The following is a 24,759-nucleotide window of genomic DNA, read 5'->3' on the forward strand; positions in this document are numbered from 1 at the left end:
AGGAACTAGAACAGCGTGTCACGCATGGAAGACGAGCTCACGTCTCTGAAATGGAGCAATTGTAGATTCTATTTTCTCTTAAGGACTGAAGTAGTTATTCTTCAGGCAATTTATTCAAAATCCAAGGGGAGTTTATTATTGGCAATAAATAAAGGTGGTTAAATACCAAGAGACAATGTCAATACAATCCTCATGAAAAAAAATTTTTTTTAAAATACTATTTTGCTCTATAGGATGTGCTGCTGGGCACTGGTTATTTACTTAAGAAAGGGTGTGTGGACTGGCAGAAGTATTACGGGGGCCCTCTAATTTATATTAGTTGTTTGCACTCTTCTATGTCCCCTCTATCTGGGCAAAAGAGCTAAGTAGGCATTTCTCTAAGGAAGATATCCAAATGGCCAACAGACATATGAAAAAATGCTCAACATCACTCAGCATCCGGGAAATGCAAATCAAAACCACATTGAGATACCATCTAACCCCAGTTAGGATGGCTAAAATCCAAAAGACTATGAACGATAAATGCTGGCGAGGCTGCGGAGAAAAAGGAACTCTCATACATTGTTGGTGGGACTGCAAAATGGTGCAGCCTCTATGGAAAATGGTATGGAGGTTCCTTAAACAATTGCAAATAGATCTACCATACGACCCAGCCATCCCACTGTTGGGAATATACCCAGAGGAATGGAAATCATCAAGTCGAAGGTATACCTGTTCCCCAATGTTCATCGCAGCACTCTTTACAATAGCCAAGAGTTGGAACCAGCCCAAATGCCCATCATCAGATGAGTGGATACGGAAAATGTGGTACATCTACACAATGGAATACTACTCAGCTATAAAAACGAATGAAATACTGCCATTTGCAACAACATGGATGGACCTTGAGAGAATTATATTAAGTGAAACAAGTCAGGCACAGAAAGAGAAATACCACATGTTCTCACTTATTGGAGGGAGCTAAAAATTAATATATAAATTCACACACACACATACACACACACACACACAAACCGGGGGGGGGGGGAAGAAGATATAACAACCACAATTATTTGAAGTTGATACAACAAGCAAACAGAAAGGACATTGTTGGGGGGGAGGGGGGGAGGGAGGAGGGAGGGAGGTTTTGGTGATGGGGAGCAATAACCAGCTACAATGTATATCGACAAAATAAAATTAAAAAAAAAAAAAAAAACCAGCCTGACCCTCTTAGGAGGTATCTCACCTGAGAACTGGAATTAAGGAAATGTAATTCCACCAAATGGCTGTGGCTTCAGCAGGTAACTTCACAGCAGTGAGCTTTGGTTTGCTTTTTAGTCACATGGAGAAGCCTGCAAAGCGATGGTTTTCACCCGCTGCTTTGCCCGTCCCCTCATTCCCACCTACTTCTGCCTGGATCATTGATTTCTTCACATTAAAGAAAAACAGTAAAACCCAAATCCAACATGTGTGTATTTTCCTGGGATATACCCTGATTCACCACTGGGGCATATCTCAGTTCTTCCTTTCTTCAAAATGGAAATTCCTTTTGGAAGATTATGTTTGATGATGAGTCAGAGTTTGGGGTAGGAAGAAGCTCTTCTGTGGGTGTTTAGGCACCTCGGGGATCACGCAGTCCTCAGTATCAGGGTACAGTTGCTGCTCTGTGTAAATCAGTCAAGTCTCAGATCCAGCTCAGGCCTGCCCCTGTTTGGGCTCTGCATATTTCAGAACCTAGTCATTTGTTGCACAGAAAAAAATGAATCATATTGTTGCTCATTGTGTTATTATAATTAACATGTATTATTAAGCTGTGGATGGCCAGTAATTGCCAGTGGACAGGGTCTAAGTATGAAAATCGAACATTTCAAGGAGAAACTGGGATAGAATGAACAGAAGCCTGAGAAGCTTTGCACACAGTGAATAAGAGATGATGGGTGTTGGCCAATGGAATAAAGCATTGGGGGAAATGATATTGAATACAGTTCATTCTCAGACGGTGTGAAATGTTCTTGGCTAATCTGTCTGGGGATTAATCATAAATATGATTCAAATCAGGCATAAAGGACCCAAACACTGGTAGGTAATTAAGAAAAAGGTTTTTCTGTTCCAATACTCTTCAGGAGAGAGAGAACATGGTACCAGTCCAGCCGCAGCTCAGGAAAACATTGCATGCACCATGTCGCTTCTAAGCATTTCTTCACAAAAGGAAGAAAACCCCAGGATATTGCATTATGTGGCAATAATGAGATGCAGATAGTCAGGAAGGTCTTTATTAACTTGCTTAAGGAGAGCTGCTGAGTGGCTTAGAGGATAAAGCCCTGGATTTCTGTTCTGAGCCCCCAGTGGGAGTTTAATTTGCAATCTAGTGTAGAGACACACAATACACGATAGCTGCTTGCTTTAATGGGTTGATAGAATAAAAAAAAATATTTACTGGGTATGAACAATAATCCACTTCTGAAAAGACTGCTTTATTTTCAGAATTCCAGGTACAATAGATTCTTCTCCTGCTGACAGTGCATTCTAATACATCCCAGTTGTGATGGCTCCTTGGCTGCATTTGTGTCGTCTAAAAAATGATGAACTATTTATGCCAGATGCATATCTCTCGTCTGACTGAAATGCTAGCAGCTGTAGATTTATAGCCAATATGTTAAGGTAATTTCCCAAGATAATTCATACAATTCAAAGGGAAACCCTTTGATCCGATTGATCTAAATATTTAAATGTCATAACCCTCTGCTGGGTGTTGCTCCTGAGTTGCAAAGAGCTCTGAAGTGGCGTGGAAATACCACAGTGTTGAGTCATATTCTTCCAACAAGTATTTACTGACAGGCTATGAGTATAGGCCCGACACTAGTTGTTTATTCAGTCATGTTTCTAAATTTGCCATTATCGATATCACTGTTTCTATATTTGCATATTTTTAAAAAAATGAATATCTGCCATTTTTGGAAAGTTGCTGTGGAGACAGATGATGGGGGCCTTTTTGCGTGTCTTTCTCCTGCTCCAATCCTGGTGACTGCTGACCATCTGTACAGTTCTTAGCATGGTTCCTGGCACAGAGGAGGGCTCACTCTCATTTAATTTCTGGCGGGTCCTGAGCCCGCCTCTGACACCCCACTAACGATAGTGAAGTCCACATCCATAGCAGGAGTCAAATGCTCCCTAAGGAGAGATGCTTGGTGGGCACTTCGCACGGGAACACAGCTTCAGTGTGAGTTTGTTTTCCATCATCAGGAAACCAGTTCCCAAGCACAACCCTAAGGAGGCTGAGACAAAGGACACAGGGAGTGAGGAAGCAATAGTTTTGAGTGTGAGGAATGATCCTGGTCCCACTATGTGTGCGGAGCATCCCTGATACTACAGAAGACAGTTCGTGGGACAGATGAGTAGAAAGGGTTTAGAGAAGGTGAAAAAAAGAAGAAGGCAAAGGCACAAAAGAAGAACATTCATTTGAAAACCATTCATGGCTGTTTCTCAGGAACACTGACAACAGGGCAAAGATATTTTCTGCCAGATTCCCACATCCTCTCTTGTAATGAGCTTGCGCTTTGCTTCCGGAGGGACTTACTTTCTCAAACAGGGACGTCGTAACATTATTTTAATCTTAATTGTTTCTGGAGACTGAGAATGACATAATTGAAAGAATCCAGGGTTTGGGAGAAAGGAGACATAGTTGATTCCTGTCTCTGAGACCGATTCGTTTTTGTGATTATGGGAACATCACTTAATCTCTCAAAGTCTCAGATCACTCATTATTAAATAGGGATGGTTAGCCCTGCTTCAGCCACCTCCCAGAGAGGCAAGGCTCCAGGGAGAAAAGCGACGTCAGTGTGCTGGCCAGCAGGAGACGCGTGCTTACACCTGTAGCCATGGACATTTGGTACAGGGTCCCTTAACACATTACGCAGTGAATGTGAGTCATATACGGGGTTGAGTGCTGTGATCCTTCCTGTGTATCTTCCTCCTCTGGCTCTTCACTGTCTGTAGCAGAGCTCCTGAGGTCACTGCTGAATTCCCACATGACAGAAGAGAAACAGTGGAGATAATGCAAGGCCTCCTCATGAAGGTGAGGAGCAGCCTCCAGGTAGGAGGCTTATGCTGCTCTGATTCCACGCGAGGCAGGTAAGGCCTTCTGTTCCCCCCTCCTCCTTCCTCACCATGCACGGCTGGATTCTAGAAGGACCTCATGCCCTGGACTGGCATGTCTCTCCATGTGCTCCTTTTTCTGCATGCAGTGCCTGTCCCCTGACGTCTGCACCTAAAGAACTCCATCCCCCCATCCTCCCCTCCCATCATTCCCGTGAGAGACCCTCTAGACTTTCTCAGGCACTTCTTACCTCCTCCTTTTCTTGGTTCTGAACATAGCATGTGCACGCATGGGCTGCAGTGGCCCCTCACTTTCCTAGGGTCACTGACATTTTCTGAGAATCTCATGAAACTGATGAAGGGCTCCCTCCAAATAAGGTTCAGGCACACAGCTGGGGCTCACGGGCCACGTGGATCTCAGCTATGGGTCCACGTGTGGTTTATGATGGCCAGGTTAGAGATTCTCTCCTCTACTGGAATTTCTCTCACTGAAATGGGATGTACCTGTTGGCCTCCTATATGGTTTGTGAGAGGCCAGAGGCAACACCTGTGCTTACATTAAGTAAATGTTTCTTGGATGACTATAAAGGAATCAGCTCTACATGTGAATGCAAGTCTGTTTGCAGGCTTGTGGTTGCACAGTTTCCCTGTATGAATTCTTGGTCATTTATACAAAGTGCTGTAAATTGTGAGGGAAATGTTACAAACATTCACAGCAAATACTTAGGCATTAAAAAAATGTTGCTCCAATTCATATAGAGGACAAAGAGCTTTGTACTCTTAACATAGGTAAGTTTGGCTACTGATCAATTTATTAAAACGCATAGCTCATTTCTAAGTGTAGGTGAACAAAGTATTATTTCTACTAGACATCTGGAGAATCAGAAACACTGAAATGTATCACTGCAAGTCCAGGAAATTGGTGAAAATACCCTTTTCTCCCAGAGTGAGTATACTCCTCATGTCAAAGCTCTGGTTTGTTGGCATGGCAAGGGAAGAGACTCTACACATCTCCTCCCTGCTTAATGTCCACTTGGTGATAAATAGAAAGCTTCCTTCTCTGGAGATGTTAATCTAGTTTCCCCTACTCATTTGGAAAATGAGAATAATGTATTGTTGGCTCAAAATGGTTCTAGAATGCAAAGGAATGCCTTCCTTTTACAGGGGGGTGAATTCTTGCTGTACAAGAAGGCATACAGCAACAGATCCTCAAGGAGAATCACACAGCAGCAACCTGCGTGGTTGTCCTGTCCACACCCTCCATAATTTTCATGCGCCCTCAGGTCCCCATCCCCACCCCCCCACACAAATAAATGGCCACGGAGAGAATCATGTGGGGCAGTGAAAGATGAACTGCTTTGGACAGGATAAAGGACTGCAAGATGAGCACGCAGGCGACAAGCCTACGGGATGTTAAGCTCTGCATCCCATTACGTGATGTTGAGATTTGCATAAGGCAGACTCATTTCTTATGCCTCAGTCTCATTTGAAGGTGTCAGAGATTAAATGACGATAATGTTGAGACTTCTGCTTCAAACATCAGGAGCACAGAGTGGCCACTTGCAAACACTGTCCTTGAACATGTCACAGATTTCTGCCAGGAGTTCAGTGGTATCTCAGAGATTCTAAAGCATTCTGCTTCTTATTACCAAACAATGTATAGGACACTGCACTTAATTTGGCAAAGAAGCATGTAAAGCTCATAAAATGTTGATTTAAGATGCAATTGATGCCTTTTTGAATTCAGTATGCGATTGTATGTCTTCTTAAATTTTGATCTTTCTTACTAGTTCTATTTGGATGTAATATTTAGAAATATACACACACACACACACACACACACACACACACACACTTTTTTCATAGAAGGGGTTGTCTGCACCAATTGTCCATGCCAGGGACTGTCACTGAAGCTGAAATGGAAGCTCTCACCAGGTAGTGTTGCTTTGCAGGAAAGCTAACTCCCGAGAATTATTTTGTTTATATCATGGAAAATGGTGCCATGGTTTCTAGAGACCAGCTTCTGTCATGAATAGCAGTCTTGTGTTGGTAAAGACTGAAAAGGATTGACTGATCTGTACTAATGAAAGTGATCCAAGAATAAGTCTTTTTTTTTTCCCTAAGAACATCTACGATAAAATATTTATAAACATTTGTTAATAAAATGATTTGACACTGGGATGTGCTTCAAAATAATCCACTGCTGGAGGAGGGAAATTGGCAGGAGTAGGGGTGATGGAGAGAGCGTGTCAATCTATTCTTTCTACTTTAGTGTATGTTTAGAATTTTCCATAAGACAAACTTTAAAAAGCATTCCCTTTTCAACAAATGACTCTCTGGAATAAAAATATCATATTGTAAAATTTTGTTTATGTAATACTCTGTCTTCCAAACTCCTATTTGAAATGTTTATGTAATCAAATAAAATATTTGAAATTAATAGCAATTTCCATTTGGCTTAAGTGATTCTCATGAAGTAGAAATGCCAGAAGGGCTAGACCTCTCAAATATATTTATATGTCAAACTGCTTTTTTTTCTTTTTGGTTGATTTTTTTTTTTAATCAACTGTTTAATAACCACCTTCTCTATGCAAAGAAAGATTGTACATGGTAGTTTTCTTGCTGACATCATTTTAAAGTACACACAAGTACTTATAATTGTATATGCTAAGGATGCACAGTATCAGAAAATAATAAAACTGAATTTTTTTTTTTTTTTAAATCTGTGAATCAGACGTCCCCTTAGTTCATCCTGGCTCTCTTCCACATTCCTCTCCAGATTTCTGAGTACCGCATTTTTGTCAACACCTGAGCTTCCCGATCTTTTTCAGTGAATGGAGAATAATGCATTCAAGTTATTTCACGTTATTCCGGATAAACAACCAGACACCAAGGTGCCGTTCAGAGCAACGGAGCACCCTAGTGGCCAGACCAAGCTGATCCTTCTCCTCGGTCACCATTTGAATTAGGTCTTATATTTTTTTGAAAAAAAGTCACCAGAAATAATTAGCATAACAATATTAGTGATATTATAACATTAAATGAAAGAAAATTTTGTAAGCTAATGGGATCTTTATACCTAGAAAGGCATAGACAATTCAACATTTAGTCAGTCTTAATTTTAAGGGCCAAGGGACCCAAGTACTATATTCCAGAAATGGTATATACACCCATAACCTGTAAAGTACATGTTTGGTGTTCTCGAGTTTATGAAAACGTTTTCTCCATCCGACCTGTATGACTCTTACTTATTGCACCTCATTGAGCAAATATGAATTTTTTAAACCCTTTTCCTCTATCTTTTTTCTGCCCTTGCTGTCCTAGGCAGCATTGTGCAGGTAGTCAAGAGGATAACCTCTAGAGACAGAAATACTGACTCAAATCATGCTCTGTCTCTCATCAGCAGAGTAACCTTGAACAAGCTGATTATGCTCTGTGCCTTAGTCTCCTCCCTTGTAAAATGGGAGTAATAGTAGCAGACATATTATAGCCCAGTTATTAAAATAACACCTGGGACACAGGAAGTATTACAATTACTTGCTGCTAATATTGTTCTCACACTTCAGTCACATCTGTCATCTGCACAATCGTATTTTTTCTGTATGTGTGTCCTGAACTCTTCGAATTTGCTTGACTTCGTATGCCTAAAATTGCATATCCAAGAGTTTATATAGACTCAGTGTTTTCAGGAACACAATATCTGTAAAATCCTCCACATAAGTCTATGGAATAGTAAGGCAATATAATTACACTCAAAAGCACCTCACTTCTTGTAATCAACTCACTGTACATTACAGTACATTATATTTTAACTGGAAATACCTGCAGCATGAAGTTAATGGGCAGTTGAATCCCCTCAAGGTCACTGTTCCAAAGAGGTGAGGGGAACACTTTGAACCTTCTGCAAAATTTGCAGAACAATTTCCCTATGTCACAACTGTGTAAGAAATGAACTGTAATTAACTTAGGTGGCTTGACTTGAATTAGTCACACTTTGGATTATTTGGCAAGAAAGCTATTTCAGGCGAAAATAAAAATGTTTTTAAGTATAAAGAGGGTAAGTAGAAGATTTAAAACTTTAAAGGATAGAAATCCCAAGACTACAGTAAATCATGAATCACAGCCATTCAATTCATTCAGAAGAAAATGGATTACTGACCTCAGGATCAAATTGTGTAAACCTTAAAAATCACAAGCAGCTCCAATGCTTAGCAATAGCATGAAAATTGCTCCCTTCCATATCTTATCATTAACCCCTTTTATATTCTGAGAGAATAACCTGTCCTATCCTATGAGAACATGTCATGCAAACTTGCATATTTATTTCCCTCATCACAGACCATAAAGAATTACGTAGTTCTCAGCTGTGTAGTTGGAACTCTTGTAATGTGGTGTGTGGGGATGACCCACTCTCATCTTTTTGAGTTTTCTGTTATTACAGCTACTGTGTTAGTGGCAGAAGTTGCCAATTCATGTATTTATGAGAAAGTCATAGTAGCTCAAGCCAATGTTTTCAAATTAAAAAGTCTTTTGTAAAAGCCCACGAAAGGAAAATAGATGTCTTATAATTTTAGGATTGAACTAACAATGTTGTACTTGAGGTTTTGATATGTGTTCCCAAACATTGGTTAATGCCACCGTAGGGAAATGTAATTAGCAAACTGACACACCATGCTTAAGGGTTCACTATAATTCTCTCTGTCTTCTGAGTCTTAGACTTTGGGATTTCCAAATGATGAGGTTTGTATGGAAATTATTAACTTCATTAAATAGAGTTAAAAAGAATTCACTCCATTCTGATCTATAGTAAAACGAGGTTTATGAGGTTTTAATAAACTTTTAGTTCTAAAAGCAAATATTCATTTGTTATTTAATGCTTTTTTTGTTTTAGATTCCATTTTGTTCCTTGGAATGAAACATGACTTGTGAAATTCAAATGTTCCACTACTTACAAGCACAATTTCATTTATTAATGGCCTACAATTAAGAAGAAACTGTTAGCTAAACAAACAATTAGCTTATTTGTCTGAAGGATTAATGGGGGAGTAGGCTATTCATTCATTTGCTAAGGGTCTTAGCCTTGACCTACTTTTCACTTGTTCAGATCACTTTCTAAATTTTCTAGTTGTTGTACCTAATTTTCCTAATCAAATGATAAAGCTAACATATTTATGTAGTTTGTTTTGGAGAAGGAGCTGGTTAATTCATGCATAAATAAAATGTTATGCCAGAGGTCAAAATCTTATTTCCAATCCTTCCACTTTACCCTAAGGAAGACATTTAACTTCTCCACCTTTCAGTTTCCCATCTATAAAGTGAGAGTGTTAATAGTTGCCGTCTGTCTGGGTAGGAAGTAGGGGTTCTAATGGCACCATGACCGAAGGGATGTGTTATAATTTTCCTTAAAGAGAAGATGCTTTGCATTACTGCACTTCTGCCCCCAAATACAGAACATCGGTAAAATATATTGGTTTTGTATAAAAGTCTTAGAATTGTTTTTTGGAAAATGTCCACATTCTCTGTGATTATTAAGGGAATCTCGGCAAAAACAGCACATTTGGCACACAGGCAACCTCATCTGAGTGAAGTGGCATGTAGCTAGCTAACTAGAGAGATTAGCAAAAAATTCAAAATGATAATGTTTTTGCTAGCTATGTTCTGCTTCTATAGGCACACACACACAAAATACTTTTTAATGCAGGCCATAGCCTCTGGCTGCAACAGCCTAGCATTGAGTTCACTGGAGTGAACTGTCAACTACAAACTGTGCCTTAGGCGAGTTGCTCAAATGATAAAGCAGAGATAAGAGAAGGGAGCTACAATTTTCCTCGGGTAGCATGTGAACAGAAGAAAAAACAATGCATTTAAAACAACGTAAAGGCCAATGTTATTAAGTGTAAAGTAGTAACTGAATAGATGATTATTCCAGACACACTAAACATGCAACGGACTGCAAGACAGAAGGCCACTCAGGGGTTAATGGTGGACTGTAAATCAAATGGATATCAGCAATATGAAGTTACAAAATATACCATTATCATGTTACATGGAAGTATTTGTAGGAAAAAAATATAAGCAGCTAAAATTTAACCTTGGTTTGTCTAAAATTTAACCTTGGTTTGTCTAAAATTTAACCTTGGTTTGTCTAAAATTTAAGTTATAATTTATCAAATCCAGTTTTAGTGGTATGTATTTCTACATCACTAGACTTTCATGTCTCATTCTGCAAAATGGAAATATTAATTCCTACCTACTTGGCTATATTGGCTGTACACTTTTTTTTTTCTTTTTTTTACATTGATAGCTGCTCTGAATGATCAGTACAATCACCTCAAACTTTATATGTGAACTTTTAGAAAACTAGAGGTGGAAAAGGGGAGCGGAGGGAGAGAGGGAAGGGCGCTAATGAGGAATCGGTCAACAGACACAAAGAAGGATTGCATATTGTAATGATGAGTAAACAGCTACTGATCTGATCACCGCACATTCTACACAATTATTGAAAATCAACGTTGTACCCCACATGTATGTATAATAAAATATATATATATATAATGCATATGTACACGCACATATATACACATATACCAGGATGCTTCCAAAAGCTCATGATAAGATCGGTATTATCTTTCTATTCTGCTGTCCCACGAGCCTCCGGACGTCCCCTCGCGCCCGCAGAAGGGGACACGTGTCTGTCCCGCTTACCTTCAGCTTCCCTTATCTTTCTTCCCGCTGCAGACTTCCGCAGCACGCTCCTTCCAGAACTGAAGAGGCTGGCCAGCTCATCCAGAGGGCTGCTGAGAGGCCTGGAGCTGGCGAGGCTGTAGGGGGCTGGGCAGGGGGCGTTGCAGGGGGCCTTCCTGGGGTCAGCTCTCGCTGCCTTCACCGGGGAGTAAGGGATCTTGGAGAAGGAGCTGCAGGGACCAGCCCCCGGGGCAGAGTGTGGCTTATGGTGCATTTTGGACAGATCTGAACTCGCCCCTGCTTGGCCTGCACTGACCGGGACGGACTCTGGCGGGAAGGCGAAGTGCGTGGACGGCCGGGGGCCGGCAGGGGGAGCCCCGGGGGGCGGAGCGGGGGTGGGAGGCGGGGAGACCTTGCTGCACCCATCGAACAGAGTCAAGGCGGGGGACGCGGGCCTGTCGCTGTCGCCCTTTGGGTTTTCGGAACACTGCGGGGACAGTGGACTCGAGCCTTCTGCCTGGACGGGGTACCTGAGGTTGGTTTCCAGCACGGGCAGTTTCTTCACTTCCAGGGGGGTTAAGGGGGACTCGTCCGAGGCCGGGGAGCAGGTCACGGGGGTGGGAGGGAACACCAGCAGCGGGGGCCGGTGGGGGAGCAGGTTGGGGAACGGCGGCGGGATGTCGCACGCGTCTTTGCAGGGCCCCGCTGCTCGGTCGCCCTCCTCCAAGGCCGTGGGTTTCCGACGGTCGAAGAACAGGGGGGGCGACGCGGACGTGAAGTGTCGCCCCCCCAGGCCGCCGCTGTCCTCGGGCGGGAAGTACTTCATCTCCTCGTACACCGACTCCCCGGGGTCGGGGCTGTCGCCGGGCCCCCCGGCATTCCCCACCATCTCGATGTACACCGGCTCGGGGTCGTCGTCGTCCCCGGGGGCCGTGGGCAGGTGCAGCGCGTCCTGAGGGGACCCGTCGGCTGAGCAGACCCTCTGCCCGCAGCCCGGGTCCCGGGGCGCGCCCGGGGGCCTCGCCTCCCCAGGCCGGGGCACCGAGATCTCCTCGTAGGAGCCGCTGAGCTTGGTGTTGGGGCTTCTTTTGGGCTTTCGCGGAGGGATCTTCTTCATGGTGCTGTAGTCGTCGCTGTGTGGCCTGGGCCGGGTCAGAGCTGGAAGACGGAAAGAGCAGTGAGGGGTGCTGTGCTGCTGGGGTCCCCCATCAGCTCATCGCAGGGGCAGGTGGGGCTCGCTGTCCCCGGCTGGCCCTGGCGGCCACAGCTCTTCTGCATTCTGAGCAGGAGGGGACCCAGGGCCGACTTCCCTCCCCCTCTAGCACCCCTGGATGAACCCAAACTGCCCCAAACTACCAGAGAAAAGTGATGTTCGATCTTGGGGCTGGAGGACAGCTTCCACCCATTGAGGAGGAAGACGCCAAGTGGGAGGTGCAGGAGTCCCAGGGATAGCAGCCACCTGCAAAGGTGAGGTGCCTGGTGATGGAGTGGGGAAGGTACACAGGGGTCAGCTGGTAGAACAAATGTATGTCTGTGTCTTAGGACCCAAGACACGCGTGCAATAAGTACTGGGTGAACAGGTCCTTGCAATTTTAGAGATGAGAAGCCCAAGAGGGGAAGCAAAGTAGCTAGTTGGTGGCAGATGGAAGCTTCTGCAGGAAATCAGTAAGCGTGATTATTTAAATGATATAAAATGGGCAAAACGAAACCACAACAGAACACCTATAAGGATGAAGAGAAGGAGAAGGAGGGGGAGGGGAAGGGAAGGGTGGGGGAGGGGAAGAGGGAGGGGAGGGGAAGAGGGAGGAGAGGGGAGGGGAAGAGGGGGAGGAGAGGGGGAAGAGAGGGAGGGGAGGGGAAGAGGGGGAGGAGAGGGGGAAGAGAGGGAGGGGAGGGGAAGAGGGGGAGGGGAGGGGAAGAGGGGGAGGGGAGGGGAGAGGGGGAGGGAAGGGAAAGAGGGGGAGGGGAGGGGGAGAGGGGGAGGGGAGGGGGAGGAGTAGTTTGTTAATATGATGGCACGGATGGATTTTACAATCAATCAATATGTTTGAATCCTCATCAGAAACACATATCTAACAGGGAAATCAAGGATATAAAACTTCACTAAGAACTTAAGTGGACATTTTTTAAGTTCAAAAAGGGGCGATACTCAGAAAAATATTATGCATAATATTATTTGTGAAAGCGAAGTTTGACAGAGGCAGAATAAACTACTTAAATATGAGTCTAAAATATTTGTTAAAGGTTAAGTAGAAAAATTAATTTTGCAAGACTTCTTTTTCTAATACATTTTTACAATGAATTATAATGTTTTTATAAATAAATAGAAACAGAGGTGCTAGAAAATTTTCAGAAAATTAGATGTTAGAGATTTTTAAAAAATTACATAAAGTTTTGCTAAAATATCAAAACTCAAAAATCTTGAGTTATTTTGTTAATTTGGTATTTTACTAACCTGTAGGAATTTCTGATTTAAGCACATCTAATTTTGTTGAGTTCCTGAGTTATTTAAGTAAGGCGGCTATTTTTCTCTCACTGTGACTGCACATTACAACATCAGACTCTGTATCCAGTTTTGGGAAGACAAGGAAGTATAATGGTTCAAAGTAAAGGCTTTGAAATCAGATAGACCTGCATTCTAATACCAGCATGACCTTTTGTCCATTCAATCATTCATTTAGTCATGTGCATTCAACAAGTATTTACTGGGATGTATTAGTGAATAGAAAAAGTTCCCTGCCTTCCTCTACTCTAGTGGGAGCATTCAGACAATACAACAACAAAATATGAGAAATGAATGGATTCTATAGTATGTTAGAAGGTGATACGTGCTATGAAGTGAGAAACAACAGGCCTGGGTGTGGGTCACAGAACTTGTGTGTGTTTGTGCCGGGGTGGTGGTGGCCCAGAAACATAATTTTAAAACAGGTAGCGGACAAAATTCTCTAAGCCTCAGTGCAGCCATGCATAAAATGGTGATATTCGTAACTATCTCAGGGGAATAAAATAGATATTGTATATAGAGTGCTTAGCTCAGTTCTTGGCACACTGTAATAATGAAAAAAATAAAAATTGGGAATCATCCAAACGGGGATGGAAAAGAACAAAGTTAATTTTCTAACTCAATGGACATTTTTGTAAGCCAGTATTATACAGGGGTCCCCAAAGCAGCCAACTTTCAGAACAGAAAATACCCAAAATGCACAATTCTCTAATTGCTAAGCATTTTTTCTATGACTTTCAATGTGCTAAAACATTAGCAGCGTATAAGCTTCTCCTAGAAAGTGAATGAACCAACCCAATTGTTAACATTAGCATTACAGAGTTACTCTGAAGATATGAATAATTTAAAGTATTTGTAGCAGATTGTATTTTCTAAAACTGCTGTCAATAAATATTTTCAGTCCCACATGTTCTTCTGGAACCTTAAGCCTGGGAGGGTCTCTGTGTCTGCCCCAATGAGTAAAATGTTCAGCAGATGAGGTCGTCTGCCTCCCGAGGCTGGGCTACAGAGCTTCTGGCTCCACATGCCTTAGTAGCCCTGACTTCATGTGAGAAGTCTGTGTACCCTGAAGCAGCCATGCTGTGGGGAACAAATGGAGAAGCCACATGGAGGCAAGGGAGATACCACAGGACCTTGATCTGCTCTGAGTTTTCCCATCCCAGACACCAAAAATGTAATTAACCGTGTCTTCTGATGTTCCCAGCCCCAGCTACTGTCCGACTATAGCAGTGATAGAGCCTGCGTGGGAACTGCTAAGCAGAGCCCAGACAAACTGGAACCACGGCAGATAATAATGAAATCATCATTGGTAGGGTAAGCCCCTAAATTTGGAAAGGTTTGTTACATAACAATAGACACCTAGCACAGATATTGGTGCCTGGAAGTGGACCACTGCTATTAAAAAAATGTTGAATATGTGCCAGTGGCTTTGGGAAATTAAAGACTGTTAGCAGAAGCTTGATGGCCCTCAAGAAAGCTCTTGGTGAGCTTAAAGGAAAGTGAGGAAGATTTTGGAGGCTGAGGGAAATGTGACACTTTTTATGTTTTAGAGGAAAGTTTAGCAATACTATCACCTTCAGTAATGTGAAAAATGGAACGCACACTAAATAAACTGGGTGATCTAGCTAAGGAGGTGTTCAGGCAAAGTGTTAGAGTAAAATCTGAGAGTAAAGAGGTAAAGAAAACACCATTAACTACAAAGGAGCCAGGGCTATATGGGTTTGGAAACAAAATGGTTCTCACTGCCAGGTTTTCTAGAGGGCAAACAATTTCTCAAGTTAAGAAATGACTTCAAAGCAGAGATGAAACCCAGGGCATTTTCAGGAAAACATGATCTAAATATGAAACCAAGCATTTATCTATGAGACTCTTGAGACCTCAGACAGATTTAAGTCAGTGCATCACAGACCTTTTCAAAGAAACAAAACCACAAGCCTGCTAAGAATATTAAGGGCATTTCCCCAAGCAATATTCCAGAGAGCTCCAAAATAGAGAAGAGATTATCTCAAAAGAGATTTTTGGATGTGGCTTCTGACTAATGCAGTGAATTACAAATTGATTCACAAGAAACCCACAAGACTTTTAAAGGAATTGTATTAGTTTGCACTGAAAGGGGCAAAGTCAATACAAAATGAAGAGACTTTGGTCCCTCAAAATATGAGCAGGAAGCAGCTAAGAAAATTTCCAGCCCCAAACATGAGCCACCTCTTATGGACTGAAAATTATAATTCAAAGAGTGAAACCAAGATTCCAGAGCATGGATCTAAGAGGCATGGAAGATCATTTCCAGGCACTACAACTGAGTTCTTATCAAGGTACTTAGCAACATGCATCCAGCTGATGTTCAGAACAGTGCAAACCAGTGACCACTGTGTGTACCCTGACTTTCTTTTTGACCAGCAGCATGCGTAACAGTTATTCTATACCTGTCTCTCCAGTGTATATAGGTTGTGTGTGGGAAAAGAAGAGGACATTCTTGATGAGCTGTCCCCCTAAGAATCTTACCTGTCCATCTGAGGAGCCTGTACACCTGGATCTGATTTAGAGAATGAGACCTGGCCCTTGAGCCCGATGTGATGATGAATGGAGGCTTTGGGAAATTTGAGGGAGGGGGTGGGTATATTTTGTATGTGGGAAGAATGGGAATTGTTTTGTACAGAGGGTAGACTGAGGCAGATTATACTTTCCAGAAAGTTGGCCACAACCCTATTTCCAGTCCTATCAAGCAGCAGAATCTAATTCTCCTTTCCTAAACCTGCAGGGACCTTTGGGACTGCCCTGATGGACAGAAGTGAAGCTGTGTGACTTCCAAGACTACTTGTACAAGGTGATGCAGCACCCACCTACATTCTCTTTCCTAGGACTTGAGCCTTTGAAGCACTGATATCCCATGTATGAAGTCCAATACCCTGAAGATGCCATGTTGCCAAGCAATGTCAAGACAACCTAGCAGTCCCAGGCCTGAGATGACTGGGAAACTAGACATGCACGTGACTGGCTTTCAGAGAATCCCAGCCACTTCAGTGCCGCTTCATGAACGACTCCAGTGCGAGACTCACCAGAGCCCACGTGATGGCAGTGAAAGAATCACTGTTTTATTTAAATCACTAAGTTTAGGGTGGGTGGTTAAGTGGCAATAGATAACTGATGTAGTATTCCCTCGAGGTTTGCTTTAGATTCAAGGAAGGAGAAAAAGGCTTTTTCATTAAACCGTTATACATGAAAGCAGCATGGCTTGTTAGGAGGCAGTGGGAGACTGGGCTCTGGAGTTCCACCTGCCTGGGTCCAAAGCTTGGCTGACAGAGTTGGACAAATCATGCCACTGCTCTGTGACTTGAAGTCCTCATCCTTACAGGGGTTGTGATGACAGTCCTACTGCATAGGGTAGTTCTAAAGATTGAAGATACTTGCATAATGCCCTGTGCATAAGAAACACTCAGAAAGTGTCAGCTGTTATCAACAGTTGACTGTTATCAGCTACTATATAACCAGAAATTAATCGTGGGAGATCGCACAGTGTCCTCTAATGTATGGTCTGGGGTCAGCGATGTTGGACCACTGGATACTTTTGTGATTGTGTAGACAGCACAGTTTCCTGTCCTACTGTCTAACTATTAAATTGGAATCTCTGGGGATTGGAACTGGAAATCTTCATTCTTTATAAACTAAAATTGGAAAGCCACAGTTAGAGAATTAAAGTCTAATTTGGTTTTGAGGCTTTTTCTGGGTGTGTGTGCATGTGTTCACATGTTAAAAGTTCACTTACAAATGTGTATATACGGGTTATTAAAAATGATTAATAACATTAAGACATTAATGTTACATTAGTGAGAGATTAATATATTAAGAGTTTCTAATTTTTTTTTCATACTAAGTTTGAGACTAAGAGCATGGAATGTCTCTCTTTTTATTCATCTTCAACGTTATTTAGAGTTTTGAAGTTGATTTGCATCTACTTGACAATGTCAATGAAATAGAGTCAGGAAGACATCCCATGGACCACAGGATACCTTTAGGGCAAGTTCTGGTGTCCTGACAGTAACTGGAGGGTTGGAATCTACTTTCTCCAGCTGTTGCATTGCTTCATAAACTTGACTCTTGCCTGAGCGACCTTGGAATGATATAGGAATTTTTGTCTTGTTTAAGTTGTGTTAGAAATAATCATTTTCTCATACAAAATGCTTTCCTTTAGGAAGCTTTGCTAAGGCGTGTTGGTAACTTTTAAGTCACCATCTGCACCAGGGCACGAATTACTTAGCTCCACTCTCACTGAGAACAAGGTACCTGCACATTTAATCTATTGAAAACGAGGAGTGAGAAGCCTGTTCTTCAAAAATATGTGTATCTGTGTGTGTACGTATCCATTTTCCACTCTTCTGGTGTGGTTTTGTTAAGTTTCAGAGCAAACTTAGCACCGGGCACAAGATTTATTACATAAAAGATTCTTAATTAAATGCCGGCTAGCTGAGCGGCCAGCTGGCTGCATGCATGATAGAATGCATCTACACACTGGACAGAAAAGGCTTCTACTGAGCCCTGATACATTGTAACCTTGTTACAGCACTTTCTTTTTCTGGTGGGAGGAGCTGTCCAGGCAATACTGTCACCTTCCCTCCCACCTTGTCTTAACTCATTGACTGTGCTCTGCACCCATGATGCTACTTGAATGTCCTTCCTGAATCTTATGCAGTCCCCACAGCAGGTTAGTCCCCCTTGCTCTGCGTCCACAGCATCCTGATCCTGTTGCTATTACTCCATTTATCTTATAATTTGTTTGCCCATTTATCTCTCTCACGGGTCTGCGAGGTCTTTGGGGAGGAGGAGTCGGGCTCATGGAGCACGCTTAATGAGTATTTGTTGAGAGAACTGCATCACGGGTGGTGACACGCAGTTGTGCTCTCCTGTTATTTCCAGTAACATTTCTCAGAAGAGTATTCACGGAAGACCTAATTTCTTTCAATTTTCAGGTAATAGAAAAAAATATTATAAAGAGGCATCTGCTGAAACTATGCCGACAAACCAAGTCTGACACATCTCAAGGGTACATTTTGAACCCTGCCCAATTGTGCTCCTTTTGATTAACTGATAAGAAGCTAACTCTATTTTAATGAAAGGAGCACAGAGAAATATATTTCTATGACATATTTATTCATTCAGTGAATATTTATTGAGTGCTTACTATGTGACAAGTGTTGTTCTAGAATAAAGATATAAACAAGACAGTAAAAAAGAAAAAAAAAAGAAAACAATATTATTTTCAAATTAAGTTACAGAGCTGAGTCACTATTAGATCTACTCATATAAACTGTGTTTTGTTGGAAAACAAAGTTGTACAGCATTTTTTTTTTAATGATGGGTTCGTGAAGGTGTTATTTCCAAGGGACTAGGCTGCTGGGTTCTGAAGGAAGAGCAAGTGTGGAAGTCCATGGAGAACAGGAAACTGGGGGCTAGAGCTGCCTGAGCAAAACTTGCCTTTGTAATTTCACCTGGAGCAGCTGTCACTTGGAGCCAGGCTCTGCACCACTTACATCATTATTTAATCCCCAATTCTGCATTTTAGAATTTAGTACCCATTTGACAGATGAAGAAACTGACCTCATCTGTTCAAGAGTTTTGTTATTGACAGGTGTATAACTAGCTACATAACTGCCGAACACTTGCAATGTCCAGGACAACAGGGCCTTACAAGCCTGACCTTTATTCCCCAAAATAGCCATTGCTAAGGATTCTACTGTTGCTGTCACTCGATACACAGGCCTTGGAAAGACTGAGTCACTTCTGCAAGGTTACACATGTGAAATGCAGATTTATATTTAACTTGGAGTCAGGAGACAATTCAGTGAGCATTCCGGAGTGAACGAACTCTCCAGAAGAGCTCTCTGGCTGGGAGCTCCTAGCAAAGAGAAAGTGAGGTCCAGGCTCTGTCTCTCCTTCCTTCCTTTACTAGCGGATGTTTGCAAAGAGCAACCTAAGACTTTTAAAGAATGGTACTTTCAAAGAGTTGGTTCTAGATTGTTAATAGTTTGCAAAGAAATGTTAAAATTTATTGGCCTGTAACATTGTTTCACGCTTTTCAGGCCCAAAAGTAGTGAAAACACAAGATGAGCTCTCTGCTGCCTTTCCTTACTATGACCATGTTAATTGGGTGAGGATCTATAGGAAACAGCACGTGTTACTAAGAACAAGACTAAACACAAAGACAACTTTAATGTGAATTTACTATTGGTTACTCTTCAATCCTTGGCCCCCATTCTACAATCAGATGTCCTTTCACTTTATAAACTTTTAAATTGATCAGTAGCTTTATTTGTAAAGAAAAAGAACTTGAACTCAACTTTTTAACAGGCCAAAAGGAATAGCTTAGATAATAAACTGACAGCCTTTGTAGACCTTGCTTTCGTGAAACGAAGGGTCACAAAGCATTTTAAATGGTGATCAAATTTTCTTCCTACTTATGGATCAAAACAAGGGTAATTTTGTGACACGTTACTAAGTACAAAAAATTCAGTATCACCACTAGGTAAAAACATGAAGTGTTTAGAACTGGAGCTGTCTAATAAAAGTTTCTGTGATGATGAAACATTCTATACCTGTGGCTACTGAGTACTTGGAATGTGACTAATGACTAAGAACCTGAATTTTAAATTATATTTTATTTGAACTACTTTAAACTTAAAAGGCTCTGTGAAGCTAGGGGCTACTACATTGAACAACACAGGTTTAGACTGTACTAGAATTGTGTAGTACTGAGTGAGATGTCTAAGATGCTAGGATCAATTTCAATATTATCCTTCTCGGCCACCTTCAGTCCTGTCACAATGGCATAAATGGAAGCAGGGCCACTGCCACCAGCTGGCACATCACATAGGGCTCTGGGTGTAGCTACCTTTGTGATCATGGCTTAGAAATCCAGAGCACTGATAAACTGAGTGACTCAGCCCCTCCCTTGTCCCTCTCTGACTCCTTAATGCTATAAAAACTAGCCTGTGAGCATGCTTAAGCAGATCAAGCAGTTTAATTTTCTTATTCTTAAGAATATATTTAGAGCACATCACAAAATGCAAAATACACATCCTCCCTAGCTGCAGGAGAGCAAAGACTTTCTTTTTGTGGCAGTGGTTGTAAAGTAATATATTAGGAATTACGTATTGTAAAAAAGAAGAAATAACGTGGATGGCAAAAAGGAGCCTTTTTTTTTTTATCTATTTGCCCTTTTACAAGCTTCCAAGAGATGTGCTCACTGGGGTGGGAATCAGTGGGGGAACATCTTTGAGCACCTCTCGGTCACATATGAGTTGAAATTAGGTTCCAAGAAACTAAATTTTACATTAAAGCCTTGCAGGTCTAAAGATATCACATGATGTATTTTGAACAGTAGGAAGGCACTTACAGAGTTTTACACCTGAGATCTTGCTTCCTCTTCATTAATCACTTTTTTTTTGTCATTTCCTTTCACATATATTTTTTAATCTCCTGTGGTTTCAGAGTAACATTTCCTTTTTAATTGGTATATATATATATGTGTGTGTGTGTATATATATATGCACACACACACACACACACACACACACACACACACACACACACACACACACATATTTTGCTGCGCTCATAGGAGAGAGTTCAAGTTTTGAGCTCAACTGTTTCCTTACTATCTTATCTCCTTTCATAACTGTATGACTAATTGGGAACTGATTACCCCAAAATCTCAGCTCCAAGGCACTGGTCTTCTGATTTGCACACAAATAGTAAGCTTTTTTTTTAGCCTTTACAAACTACCCTAAGGCCTACCTATCCAAATTTACAGAGCTTGTTTGCAGTGCTCAAATTTGCATGGGGCTCTGTTTTGTATACGCTGCAATGTCCAATCTTATTTCCTGTTGGTTTTCAATTTCTGATACTATCTCAAGTCCTTGTTTCCTGTTCTCCTATCTCACTGGTCCTAGAATTTTAGATGCTATTCTCCTTATCCAAGGTGCCAAAGAGATCTTTCTTCTTATTCTGGTCACACCTTTTGAGATCTGCACCCTAAATCCAATTTGGAAGTCTGAGTGTAACAACAGTGGAAATGAGATTCATCTCATTTTCTCAGGGAGTGTACTGATGATTCACTTAGATTCTAAGCTTCTTCTAGTCTAATATGCCTAAAACAGGGCCTAACACACAATAGGTGATCAATAAAATCTGTTAAATTCATGTGTGTTCTAAGAAGCCCTTCCTCTGTTTTTCACAACTGTAAAAATTAATAATTTAACTAATTGTCACATGTACCAATCTATGAGAGATCTAAGAATGAAGTGACTTTTCCCTTTTTGCAGAAGTATTTCCAGACTGTCGATGCAAAAAATTTCTGTTATCTAGTCCCCAAAGTTTTGCTAATAACTGAATTTTGCTGCACAGTGATTCTCCTCGGTGTGAATCGTTTCACTTACCACATGATAAAGCAGGCTTAATTTTTAATTAGATTATGATCACAGGAAAGCCTGATGAATGGTTTTAACCTTTTAATTAGTGAAGATTTGCATGAAGTAGTGATCAGCTTTTTGAATTGGTGCTGGTTGGAGGCTGCTCATTCAATGCAGAGGTGGGGACGGGAATGAAAGAAATGATCTATAAGTAGCTTTTCCTTAAGAGGCTTAGAGATTTGAATAAACATTATTTATATTTAATGATTAAAGAGCCACTGGCAAGCCAACAATTGGATTTATTTCTATTAAGAATATATTAGGGCCACAGTACTGCCATGGGGCACTAGGACAGGAAGTCAGAGCATCAGTAACCCCCCCAAGGAGGCTCTACTCGCCCTTTGCTAACCTTCGCTCGCTGCTTCCTTGACTGCTGCCGACAGGCAGGCGCTCACGGCCTCATAGGAGGCGCTCAGCCGGGTGTTGGGGTCCCTCTTCGGCTTGGGTGGAGGCTGTTTCCTTGGGGACGGGAGGCCGCTGCTGTCATCCATGCTGAACACCGAGTGCAGCGAAGGAGACCGGATGGACGGTCCAGCGAGAGACTGTACCAGGATGTCCCCTGCTATGGGCACTGGGATGGAGCTGGAGTGGAAGGGCCTGGGTCCACCCTTGTCTTCAGCTCTTAGGGGAGACAGAACACAAAGAGCCCCACACCAGGGAGACCCAGATGCGTTATTCAGGTCACAGGAAACCTGTTCAAGCAGGCACCAGGACGCCTGTTTGGCAAACAGCCCATCCGGCTGTGGCTAGAAGAGGAGCACGCGGCTCACTGGTGACCAGCTCGTCCAGGGAAAGCTGCCCAGCCTCGCCTCCCACCTCACCATAAAGGAGCATGCTGGATATTGATCATGACTCCTTTTCAGAATTCGCTCACAAACACAACACTATGTCAGGGGCTTCACATTTTCTATCGGGCATTCACTGAATGAATTTTTCACACTCTGATTATTAAGCGAATCAAAAAACTAGAATTTCAATCTGAATGATAATTTCTGGGAAATCCATCTTAATAGAGAGTTACTGATGCAGCAAATGCTGGGAGTTCATCACCGTTTCCTCTTGCAAAAGGAGCATAGACTCTACTTAAAACTATCAAACTCTAAAATTTACATTTTAGCATCCTCTCTCTCTCTTTTTTCCTTGCCATTTAATTTGACCAGCACTCATTTCATTATGTGTGGAGCTATTTTTCCTTCGTTACTCCATATGGTTGCCCAGTGCCAAGTGAACTGCTGGTATATTCAATAAATAAACAGACAAATACTTCTTCACTTAATTTTATATCAGGCAAATGAATACATAATCAAATTGAGAAATTGGGGTGGCTGTTTGGTTCCAGCAGAGAAAATAATAAATATTATTCTGGAAGTCATATCAAATGAATAGTTATCTGGTTTAAAAAATTCCTTCTGGCTTCACGTGTCAATGTAATCATGTAGTAGCAAGATGCCAAAGCGTTCATTTTATAAGGAGTTTCCGAGCATTTGTTTTTGTAATTATATCTTCCCATGGCAGCACACCAACAGGGCTGGAGCCTACCACCAGGCAGAGCCAGCCGCCCATGTAGAAAATGCGGTAGCTGCAGATGAAAGCGTGGTGCTCTGCAGATGATCTGTTTTCCCTGTAACGTTTAATTACAGTTTTCTATACAAAGGGAATTTTTTCAGTATTTAATCACTGAGATGTTTGAAGCTAATTAGTGAGAGACACATTGCCATTTCCACTTTAATAAAAAATTATTAGACATAGGCAGAAATGGCAAAGGAGAGTCATTTTTAGTGAGAAACAACAAGACATTACCAAATTCCTATGGAAAAATAAACATCTCCCTGACAATGAGTTAAGATTCCAAGGAACCAGGTTCCTGCCGGCCCTGGGAGGGGTACTGTGAGTCCCAGGCATGTCTGTTCTTCACGGATGGGGAAGGAGCCAATGGAGAAGGACCTGGATGTCTTCATGTCTCTATATCAAGCTCAGCATCCAAGTGAACTTTTAAATGAAGAGCTTTCCCCAGAGCTTTCCTCATTGGCAAAGAAGATGTTTACATAGGTCAATATAATCCATAAATACTCTTATTGAGCTCACTACTTTCATGTATTCAGACTGGTGTCTCAATGTTTTGGTCAGATTTCCAGAAATTTCTATAAGCCAGCCTTCTATACATGACACTTGTGGGAAAATGTCATGGGCCCAGCTATGTATTTTTGCTAATGCAGAAATATTAGATGCTTTAAAACTTTGAGCATGCTTGAGATAAAGTGATGCATGCACGGTAGCAATAATTACTTCATGGGACTAAACTAACACAGGCAGCATCTGACTCATGAAGAAAGCCCAGGAAACGCATTGTTTTAGATTGCTGGGGGGTTTCAAATAACAAACGATGCATGCCTGTTCCTCTAACTACTGTCATATTTGATTGAACTTTGCGTTAAGGGCTGTCGGAATTTTCATGACTCCATTCAGTCCGTCACAAAGGTAATTAAATTTGCATACTCCGCCTTTACCTTCTGGTGCCTTCCTCTAGCTTGTTCCTGTCCAATTTCTCTTTATGGTGGACAGGACTCGTTTCATTCCGGAGCCGGTCGTTTTCCCGGGCAATGTCCGAAGCATTCTGGATGACCAGCACGTCGTAGGTTCTTAGCCCCATATCCTCTGTGTTCTGCAGGAAGCTGTTGATGGAAGTGACCTCTTGTTGTCTGATGCTCATTTTCTGAAACAAGTGCTGGCGTGCTAGAAATCCTCTTATAACTTTTAAAAAAGAACACAGTCACGGGTCAGTGAACAGAGCAAAAGTGAAAAGCCCCGACACACACAGTCAAAAATCACAGTATATTTATATCTGAGCAGCTATAAAATAAGATACATTTAACCCAGAATAAGAATTTAAGAAAGTATTCTGATCTCATATTAAAATGGATCCCTAAATTCAGTAATGACAGCACTAAAGGCAAAAATCCTTGGCCTGAATGAGACTCTGCAGGCAATATTTACAATAAAGGCTCTCACACTTTTTTTGTTGTTTGTTTGCAC

General features: G+C 41.8%; 1 protein-coding gene across 1 annotated transcript in view; it reads right to left on the reverse strand.

Annotated features, from left to right (window-relative positions):
* Nucleotides 1-24,759, reverse strand: part of MYO16 (myosin XVI) — a 491,528-nt gene that overhangs the window by 57,759 nt on the left and 409,010 nt on the right. The window contains exons 29-31 of the mRNA XM_063102217.1: nucleotides 24,234-24,477; nucleotides 22,076-22,347; nucleotides 10,780-11,916 (exon numbers count right to left, since the gene is read on the reverse strand). Of these exons, the coding sequence (XP_062958287.1) occupies nucleotides 10,780-11,916; nucleotides 22,076-22,347; nucleotides 24,234-24,477 (1,653 nt within the window). The remainder of the gene's footprint in view (nucleotides 1-10,779; nucleotides 11,917-22,075; nucleotides 22,348-24,233; nucleotides 24,478-24,759) is intronic.

Source organism: Cynocephalus volans, chromosome 7 (genome assembly GCF_027409185.1).
Source record: "Cynocephalus volans isolate mCynVol1 chromosome 7, mCynVol1.pri, whole genome shotgun sequence".
In the NCBI taxonomy this organism is placed as follows: domain Eukaryota; kingdom Metazoa; phylum Chordata; class Mammalia; order Dermoptera; family Cynocephalidae; genus Cynocephalus; species Cynocephalus volans.